The 10,384-nt window shown below is 53.8% G+C and overlaps 1 protein-coding gene across 1 annotated transcript in view; it reads left to right on the top strand.

Moving 5' to 3' along the window:
- The first annotated feature begins 2,411 nt into the window (after positions 1 to 2,411).
- The window catches only part of LOC123368377 (integrin alpha-D-like), a 57,383-nt gene continuing 49,410 nt past the window's right edge, over positions 2,412 to 10,384 (top strand). Inside the window, exon 1 of the mRNA XM_045013142.1 lies at positions 2,412 to 2,750. Within this exon, the coding sequence (XP_044869077.1) occupies positions 2,714 to 2,750 (37 nt within the window). The 5' untranslated portion in view covers positions 2,412 to 2,713. The remainder of the gene's footprint in view (positions 2,751 to 10,384) is intronic.

The raw sequence follows: 10,384 nt of genomic DNA, 5'->3' as shown, positions 1-10,384 counted from the left end.
CACGGACAGATACTCACCCTTCCCCCACACCCCTCACCCCTTCCTACGCCCAAACCCACAGCCCAGAGCCTGCATCCAAATCCCTATCCAAAGACGGCACCACTCGCCCCTTCCTGCAAACCCACCCCTACATGCACAACCACTTGAAACCGTCCCCCACCCCAGAGACCTATGTAGGAGCAGGAGGCTGTCCGTCCTGTATTGTACAAGCGGTCTGTACATCAGTGCACACCGTTCCCAGCACAGTATGCGTCCATGTTTCAAACCCTGAACAGAAATGCAAAGTAAAAGAAAGATTTATTAACAATAACTGTTCCGTTTAATTTGTTTTAAAACGTGTTTTGGAAGTGGGGGAAACTTGGAGAACGGGGTATGTAACCGCAGATCTCACTCAACACATAGAGACACAGGCCCAGGATCAGCTTCTCTTAAAATCAAGTGGAGAGTCATAGGTTACCCTGCTCTCCGAGGAAACTTGCTTTCAAAGCCTCCCGGATACACAGCGCTTCCCGCTGGGATATTCTTTCGGCACGGGTGTCTGGCTGAGCGTAAACAGCAGCCAGGCGATTTGCCTCAACCTCCCATCCGGCCAAAAAGGTCTCGCCCTTGCTCTCACAGACATTGTGGAGCACACAGCAAGCAGCAATAACTATAGGGATATTCTTTTCGCTGATGTCCGAGCGAGTCAGTAAGTTCCGCCACCTCCCCTTAAGACGTCCGAAAGCACACTCCACGACCATTCTGCACTTGCTCAGCCGGTAGTTGAAGAGTTCCTTCTCACTGTCCAAGGCGCCTGTATAGGGCTTCATGAGCCAGGGCATTAGCGGGTAAGCTGGGTCCCCGAGGATCACTGTAGGCATCTGCACATCCCCAACCGTTATTTTGTGGTCCGGGAAGAAAGTTCCTGCCTGGAGGCGTCTAAACAGACCAGAGTTCCTGAACACACGCGCGTCATGAACCTTGCCCGCCCACCTGACGAAGATGTTGGTAAAATGTCCCCTATGGTCCACCAGTGCTTGCAGCACCATTGAAAAGTAGCCCTTTCGGTTAATATACTGGCTGGCCTGGTGGGCTGGTGCCAGGATAGGGATGTGAGTCCCATCTATAGCCCCACCGCAGTTTGGGAATCCCATCGCGGTGAAGCCATCGATGACGACCTGGACGTTTCCTAGAGTCACTACCTTTGAGAGCAGTTGCTCAACGATTGCGTGGGCTACTTGAATCACAGCAACCCCCATAGTAGATTTGCCCACGCCAAAGTGGTTCGCTACTGACCGGTAGCTGTCTGGCGTTGCAAGTTTCCAGAGGGCTATGGCCACTCGCTTCTGCACACTCAGGGCTGCTCGCATCCGTGTGTCCTGGTGCTTCAGGGCAGGGGCCAGCAAGTCACAGAGTTCAAGGAAAGTGCCCTTACGCATCCTGAAGTTTCGCAGCCACTCTGTTTCATCCCAGACCTGCAGCACTATGCGGTCCCACCAGTCCGTGCTTGTTTCCCGGGCCCAGAATCACCGTTCCACACCATGAACTTGACCCATTGCCACCATGATCTCCACTGCGCGGCGTACCCTGCTTTCTGAGAGGTCTGCACCACTCTCCTCACCGCGCTGCCGGAGCCTCCTCGCCCGATTTCTCAGCAGCTGACTGTGGAAGAGGTGGACGATAAGGTGCGAGGAGTTGACAACGGCCATAAGTGCAGCGATGATCGCAGCGGGCTCCATGCTCGCAGTGCTGTGGCGTCCGCGCTGTAACCGACCAGAAAAGTGCGTGAACAGATTTCCCGTCGGCGCTTTCATGGAGGGAGGGCGTGATTGACGGTTCGATGACGACAGTTACCCAAAACTACCCTCGACACATTTTTTCCCCCAGCAGGCATTGGGAGCTCTACCCAGCATTCCAATGGGCAGCGGGGACTGCGGGAACTGTGGGATAGCTTCCCACAGTGCACCGCTTCGAAAGTCGATGCCGGCCCTGTTAATGTGGACTCAGAAATTCGAATTAGTGTATTTACTGTGGATACACAAATTCGACTTCATAAGGTCGAATCCACAAATTCGACTTAAGTAGATTCGAAATAGTCTTGTAGTGTAGACAAGGCCTCAGAGTAGTCTGTGTGTCTGTCTGTCTGTTTAGCTGTGTGTGTGTCTCTCACTGCAGTTGTGTGTCTAATTGTGTATCTGTGTATCTCAGTGTGTCTGTCTCTCTCAGAGAAGGGGTGATTGTCTCTCTGGTTGTGTGTCTGTCTGTCTCAGGGTAGTTGTATGGGTGTCTGTCTAGTTGTGTGTGTTTGTCTCAGGGTAGGTGTGTTCGCCATATTTTCCCCAAGAATTGAAATTAGAGGGGTGTTTGAATTTACAAAGGGCACTGGGGGATGGACAATGACATCACATGTAACTAGTTGACCACTGACGGGAGCGGAGAAGAAGGGTATGGGGGAGTTCAGGGTGAACGTGGTTGGTCTTTTTTGTTTTTTCGTCTGTCTCCATGTAGCTGTGTGTGTGTCTGACTAGTTGGGTGTCTCAGTGTTCTTGACTTTTTCTTTTCTCCATTCTGCTCCCTCCCTATAACACCCTGAGTCCCCGCCTCCACCCCCACCAGTGTTTCTTTCTTTTCAAGTTATCACTTCTCTTTCCTCTGCACTCAGCTGCCTCCTCTCCAGGCAGCGTCCTTGAACCTCTCACTCCCTGCTCCCCACATACCCCTCACTCAGCACAGGATGGACCCCCTGCCTCTGCTCCTCTACCTGTGCGCAGGTAAGTGCCAGCCAGAGGGACTGGGAAACGCTGGGCTCCTCCACATGGGTGCCCAGCGAGTACCCCTCTGGCAGGGGAATGGGAGCAGCTGGATGGTCGGGACTCCTGGGTCCAATCCCTGGTTCGCTCTGGGGTGGGGGGAGTGGGGTCTAGTGGGTTACAGCAGGGGACCTCTCCATCAGGAGTCCTAGATTCTCTCCCCAGATTTGGGAGGGGAATGGGGCTCTAGGGGCTTAGTCAAGGGATGGGGGCATAGGCGGCAGGTTATATCTGTGTGCGGTGCCTGGGCTCCAGGAATATTCAGGGCTGGGTGCCCTGTTCCAGCAATAGTTGGAGCTGGGTCTCTCCCCCGGCCCTGCCTGGATCGGGCCCCGGCCCCGCAGGTCTCCCCCTGCCGCCGCGACCCTGCCTGAGAGAAAGCAGCGGGGGCCTCTCCCCTGGCTGCTCTGTGCTGCTGCAGGGCTCCCAGCAGAACTGCTGTCTGCTGCCGCAGGGTCCTAGTGCCTGCCACTCAATATTGGCAAGGCAGGCTGCCCTTACCCTGAGCCTCTCCAATGCCCCAAACCCTCATCCCCAGCCAGAGCCCTCATCCCCCTGCACCCTAATCCTCAGCCCCAGCCCTGAGTGCCCCCACATCATGAACCCCTCATCCCCCAGCCTGAGCCAGAGCCCTCATCCCCTCGCACCTTAATCCTCTGCCCCAGCACTGAGCCCCCCCACACAGCATGAACCCCTCATCCCCCTGCGCCCTAATCCTCATCCCCAGACAGAGCCCTCATCCCCTCTGCACCCTAATCCTCAGCACCAGCCCTGAGCCCCCCCCCCGCATCATGAACCCTTCATCCCGCAGCCCCAGCCAGAACCCTCATCCCCTCGCACCTTAATCCTCTGCCTCAGCACTGAGCCCCCCCCCCACAGCATGAACCCCTCATCCCCCTGCACCCTAATCCTCAGCCCCAGCCAGAGCCCTCATCCCCCCACACCCTAATCCTCAGCCCCAGCCCTGAGCGCCCCCACATCATGAACCCCTCATCCCCCCGCACCCTAATCCTCATCCCCAGACAGAGCCCTCATCCCCTCCACAGCCTAATCCTCAGCACCAGCCCTGAGCCCCCCCCGCATCAAGAACCCTTCATCCCGCAGCCCCAGCCAGAACCCTCATCCCCTCGCACCTTAATCCTCTGCCCCAGCACTGAGCCCCCCCACACAGCATGAACCCCTCATCCCCCTGCACCCTAATCCTCAGCCCCAGCCAGAGCCCTCATCCCCCCACACCCTAATCCTCAGCCCCAGCCCTGAGCGCCCCCACATCATGAACCCCTCATCCCCCTGTGCCCTAATCCTCAGCCCCAGCCCTGAGCCCCCCTGCTGCATGAACCCCTCATCCTCAGCCCCAACCCTCATCCCTCTGCACCCTAATCCTCTGCCCCAGCCCTGAGCCCCCCACATCATGAACCCCTCATCCCCAGCCCCACAGCCCTCACCCTACATCCCAACCCTCTGCCCTAGCTCTGAGCCCCCCTGCATCATGAACCCCTCATCCACAGCCCCACAGCCCTCACCCCACAGCCCAACCCTCTTCCCTAGCCCTGAGCCCCCCTGCATCATGAACCCCTCATCCACAGCCGTCACCCCAAGGCCAACCCTCTTCCCTAGCCCTGAGCCCCCCCCCCGCATCATGAACCCCTCCATTCTCAGCCCCACAGCCCTCACCCTGCACTCCATCCTATCCCCAAACTTCCTCTCCAGAAGGTGCACCCCCTCCCCCTTCCCACACACCCCTTCCCAACCCCAAACTCCATCCCAAAGCCTGCACCCTTCACCCCCTCCTGCACACCCACCCCCTGCCCCATCCCAGAGCCTGCACCCAGCACCCAAACTCCATCCTAAAGCCTGCACCCTGCACCTCTCCTGCACCCTAATCCCCTGCCCAGGATCTGCACCCCAGACCTCCCCCACCGAGCCCCCTCCCAGAGCCTTAGGCAGGTGGGGGCGGAGTTGGGGGGCGGGTTCTGGGCACCACCAAAATTTTTACAAACTTGCCACCCATCGCCGGGGGGCTGATAATCAGGACTCCTGGGTTCAGTTCCCTCTGTGTTCTATTCCCCCAGGCTCTCTGGGATGGGAGTGGGTCACAGGTGCGACTCTCCTTCTCTGTGGGACGTGTGTCCTCATTGTGAAGGGGGAGGGAAGGTCCGACAGGTGTGAAGTGGATGTAGTGTTTGCAACTCTGCAATCCTGCTGTAAAACCACAGCCGCTTCAACATCACGTCTCTTTTGTCTGTGAGGCCTGGACCCATCAGGGAATGGAGGGGGGCCGACTTTGGGGTGGCTGAGAGTGAGGGAGATGGGCTGGGAATGGGGGACAGACTGGAAGATGGGATCTGAAAAGAGATGAAGGGAAGAATGGAAGAGGCCACCTCAGCTCCTCCCCCAACCTCAGCTCCTTCATCCACAGGAACCACCCACCCAGCTCCACAATTCTGCACCCTGCTTTGCCCCATATTTGCTCCTCCTACAGCTCTGGGGCGGGGGGTATTTACTACCTCCCAGGCCTGGAGGGGGCAGCTCCCAGGGGATTCTTGGGGAGAGATGGCCACGGTGTGTGTCAGGGATTCACTGTTACCACTGATGGGCTATTTGGTATTTCTTGTGTGACATGGGTTTTGTGGGTCTCAGCTCTTGCTCCCCCGGCACAAGCTTACCAGGCGACCCTGCATTGACTGATAGACTCGGCAGAGAGACCGAGAACTGCCTGGGCCAAGGAGCTCCCAGTGAGATGCTGCGGCCAACCCTTGGATGCATAAAAAGGGTGAACTTGAGTAGGATCAGAGAGGTTATTTTACCTCTGTATTTGCCAGTGGTGCGAGAGCTGCTGGACTCCTGGGGCCAGTTCTGGTGCCCACAGTTGAAGAAGGAGGTTGATAAATTGGAGAGGGCTCGGAGAACAGCCATGAGAATGATCAAAGCATTAGAAAACCTGCCTGATAGATTGAGCTCCTTGAATCTATCACTATTTAGATTCACAAAGTGAAGGCCAAGGGGTGATGATCTCAGTCTATAAGTACCTGCGCGGGGAACAAATATTTAATAGTGGGCTCTTCAGTCTAGCAGAGGGAGGTCTAACAGGATCCAATGGCTGGAAGCTGAAACTAGGCACATTCAGACGGGAAATGAGGTGTAACATTTCTAACAGTGACAGTAATTAACCACTGGAACAATTTACCAGGGGTCACGGTAGATTCCCCGTCACTGGCAATTTTACATCAAGATTGGATCTTTTTCTAAATGTTCCAGTCTAGTTCAAACAGAGATTACTTCAGAGAAGCTCTCTGGCTCATGTTACACAGGAAGTCAGGCTAGATGAACACAGCAGTTCCTTCTGGCATTCTATTCTGTCATTCAGTGAAGGCTGATCTGCCCCTGTGACCCAACACAAGGTCCCTCTCCCCACATGAATCCCGGTCAGCAAGAGAGAAATCAAGGGCTTCATTCACCAGTGCTAAATGCACTCATTATATTTATTCTTCATGTGGAAATTTCTGCTCCTATGCAAATGAATGCATGGAATGATTTGTATAAAATGGCCATCCAGGGCTAGACACAAGGGAAACTTGAATGAGCTGGTGGGGAGGGGCTGGGAGTCAGGACTCCTGGGTTCTATCCCCAGCTTTGGGAAGGGAGTGGGGTCTGGTGCTCAGTCTCAGAAAGGTTTTGAACATAAGAACATAAGAACGGCCATACTGGGTCACACCAAAGGTCCATCCAGCCCAGTATCCTGTCTGCCAACAGTGGCCAATGCCAGATGCCCCAGAGGTAGTGAACCTAACAAGTAATGATTAAGTGATCTCTCTCCTGCCATCCATCTCCACCCTCTCACAAACAGAGGCTAGGAACACCATTCCTTACCCATCCTGGCTAATAGCCATTCATGGACTTAACCTTCATGAATTTACCCAGTTCTCTTTTAAACCCTGTGATAGTCCCAACCTTCACAACCTCCTCAGGCAAGGAGTTCCACAGGTTAACTGTGCGCTGAGTGAAGAAGAACTTCCTTTTATTTGTTTTAAATCTGCTGCTGATTATTTTCATTTGGTGGCCCCTAGTTTTTATATTATGGGAACAAGTAAATAACTTTTCCTTATTCACTTTCTCCACACCACTCATGATTTTATAGACCTCTATCATATCCCCCTTTGGCCTGGTCTACACCTAAGATACGCAACTTCAGCTATGAGAATAGCATAGCTGAAGTCGATGTATCTTAGTTCAACTTACCTCGCGTCCTCATGGTGCGGGGTCGATTGCCGCGGCTCCCCCGTCGACTTTGCTTCAACGTCTCACCGAGCTGGAGTTCAGCAGTCAACAGGAGAGCGATCGTGGATCGATTTATCATGTCTACACTACACGCGATAAATCGATCACCGAGAGATCAATCACTACCTGCTGATCCTGCGGGTAGTGTTGACATACCCTTAGTCTCCTCTTTTCCAAGCTGAAAAGTCCTAGCCTCTTTAATCTCTCCTCATATGGGACCCGTTCCAAACCCCTAATCATTTTAGTTGCCCTTTTCTGAACCTTTTCTAATGCCAGTATATCTTTTTGGAGATGAGGAGAACACATCTGTATGCAGTATTCAAGATGTGGGTGTACCATGGGTTTATATAAGGGCAATAAGATATTCTCTGTCTTATTCTCTATCCCTTTTTGGATGATTCCTAACATCCTGTTTGCTTTTTTGACCGCCTCTGCACACTGCGTGGATGTCTTCAGAGAACTATCCACGATGACTCCAAGATCTCTTTCTTGATTAGTTGCAATGAACTTGCTCAGACTAAAGCTAATGATGAGACTTTACGGAGGGTAATTAAGGCTATTACTGTTGGGTTGTCATAGAATCATAGAATATTAGGGTTGGAAGGGACCTCAGGAGGTCATCTAGTCCAATCCCCTGCTCAAAGCAGGACCTAATCCGCAACTAAATCATCCCAGCCAGGGCTTTGTCAAGCCTGACCTTAAAAACCTCTAAGGAAGGAGATTCCACCACCTCCCTAGGTAACCCATTCCAGTGCTTCACCATCCTCCTTGTGAAAAAGTTTTTCCTAATATCCAACCTAAACCTCCCCCACTGTAACTTGAGACCATTACTCCTTGTTCTATCATCTGGTACCACTGAGAACAGCCTAGCTCCATCCTCTTTGGAGCCCCACTTCAGGTAGTTGAAAGCAGCTATCAAATAGCCCCTCATTTTTCTCTTCTGCAGACTAAACAATTCCAGTTCCCTCAGCCTCTCCTCATAAGTCATTTGCTTCAGCCCCCTAATAATTTCTGCTGCCCTCCGCTGGACTCTTTCCAATTTTTCCACATCCTCATTGTAGTGTTGAGCGCAAAACTGGGCACAGTACTCCAGATGAGGCCTCACCAATGCTGAATAGAGGGGAATGATCACGTCCCTCAATCTGCTGGCAATGCTCCTACTTATATAGCCCAAAATGCCATTAGCCTTCTCAGCAACAAAGGCACACTGTTGACTCATATCCAGCTTCTCTTCCACCATAACTGCTAGGCAGGGCCGGCGCTTCCATTAGGTGACCCTAGGCGGTCCACCTAGGGCTCCAGGATTCAGGGGGCAGCATTTTGTGCGCTCCCCATGGGGCACACGGGAGCTTCCGATTCCGCGCCCGTCACGCCGCTAAAGAAGGACCTTCTGCCGAAAACAGCAGCAGGCAATTGAGCAGCTTAATGACTGCTGCTGTCGCCTGCGCAATTTCGGCAGAGGGTCCTTCTTCGGTGGCGCGATGGGAGTGGAACAGGAAGCTCCTGCGCGCCCCATGGGGAGCGCACAAAATGCCACCCCCTGAATTCTGCCTAGGGCACCAGAAACCCTGGTGTTGCTCCTGACCCAGGTCCTTTTCTACAGAACTGCTGCCTAGTCATTCGGTCCCTAGTCTGTAGCAGTGCATGGGATTCTTCCGTCCTAAGTGCAGGACTCTGCACTTGTCCTTGTTGAACCTCATCAGGTTTCTTTTGGCCCAGTCCTCTAATTTGTCTAGGTCCCTCTATATCCCTCTATATCCTATCTCTACCACTCCTCCCAGTTTAGTGTCATCTGCAAACTTGCTGAGGGTGCAGTCCACGCCAACCTCCAGATCATTAATGAAGATATTGAACAAAACCATCCCCAGGACCGACCCTTGGGGCACTCCACTTGATACTGGCTGCCAACTAGCCATGGAGCCATTGATCACTACCCATTGAGCCCGATGATTTAGCCAGCTTTCTATCCACCTGTAGCAGGGTGAACCCCTGCTCCAGCCCTGGGAAGGGGCCGAGGCTGGAAGACAGCCTTTAGGCTGGGCTGATTGGGAAGTGGCTGCAGGTGAGGCCACGCCCCAAGCTGAGCCACAGGGCCTTATAAGAAGGCCAGGGAAGCAGACAGTCTCTCTCTGCCTTCAGAGAGAGAAGGGCCTGGCTGCAGGGAGCTTGAGACTGGATACCTGAGTGAAGCAGGGCTGGGGAAAGGCTGAGGAGCTGGGGAGCTCCAGCCTGGAAAGCCCCAGGCTGCGGCCTAGTGTTGGGCTAACAGGTACTGGGGGTTGCAGAGGGCAGCCCAGGGGTAGGCCAAGGCAGCAGGTCCAAACCCCTTTGCCTGTGATGAGTGGCTGATACTGCAGTCTGCCCCAGAGTGTGGGGCTAGACAATGACTGGCAGTAGCCAATACTGAGGCAAGGTGGGGATAGAGGGTGGGGGTTCCCCAAGGAGGGGAGACCCAGAGAGAAAGGGGTTACTGCCAGGGGCAGCACCCCATGTGAAAGGGCACCGGGTCCAGGGAGGGACACGGGGGCCAGAGGACAGGTGGATCACCGGCCTGCAGAGGGCGCTCCTGCGCTGGACAGAGCTGATTCCCCAGAGTCACCAGCAGGAGGCGCCGCAGGGGTGAGTCAACCCGTCTACACCACCTTATAGTCCAATCTTCCAGCCCATACTTCTTTAACTTGCTGGCAAGAATACAGTGGGAGACCATATCAAAAGCTTTGCTAAAGTCAAGGAATAACACGGCCACTGCTTTTTCCTCATTCACAGAGCCAGTTATCTCATCATAGAAGTCAATTAGGTTAGTCAGGCATGCCTTGCACTTGGTGAATCCATGCTGACTGTTCCTGATCACTTTCCTCTCCTCTAAGTGCTTCAAAATTGATTCCTTGAGGACCTGCTCCATGATTTTTCCAGGGACTGAGGTGAGGCTGACTGGCCTGTAGTTCCCCAGATCCTCCTCCTTCCCTTTTTTAAAGATGGGCACAACATTAGCCTTTTTCCAGTCATCCGGGACCGTGCCAGGTCGCCATGAGTTTTCAAAGATAATGGCCAATTGCTCTGCAATCACATCCGCCAGCTCCTTTAGCACCCTCAGATGCAGCACATCCGGCCCCATGGACTTGTGCTCGTCCAGCTTTTCTAAATAGTCCTGAACCACTTCTTTCTCCACAGAGGGATGGTCACCTCCTACCCATACTGTGCTGCCCAGTGCAGCAGTCTGGGAGCTGATCTTGTTCATGAAGACAGAGACGAACAAACATTGAGTACATTAGCTTTTTCCACACCCTCTGTCACTGGGTTGCCTCCCCCATTCAGTA

This window comes from Mauremys mutica, chromosome 4, assembly GCF_020497125.1.
Source record: "Mauremys mutica isolate MM-2020 ecotype Southern chromosome 4, ASM2049712v1, whole genome shotgun sequence".
NCBI lineage: Eukaryota > Metazoa > Chordata > Testudines > Geoemydidae > Mauremys > Mauremys mutica.
The sequence above is the reverse complement of the archived record's forward strand: the minus strand, read 5'-3'. Positions and strand labels throughout refer to the sequence as shown.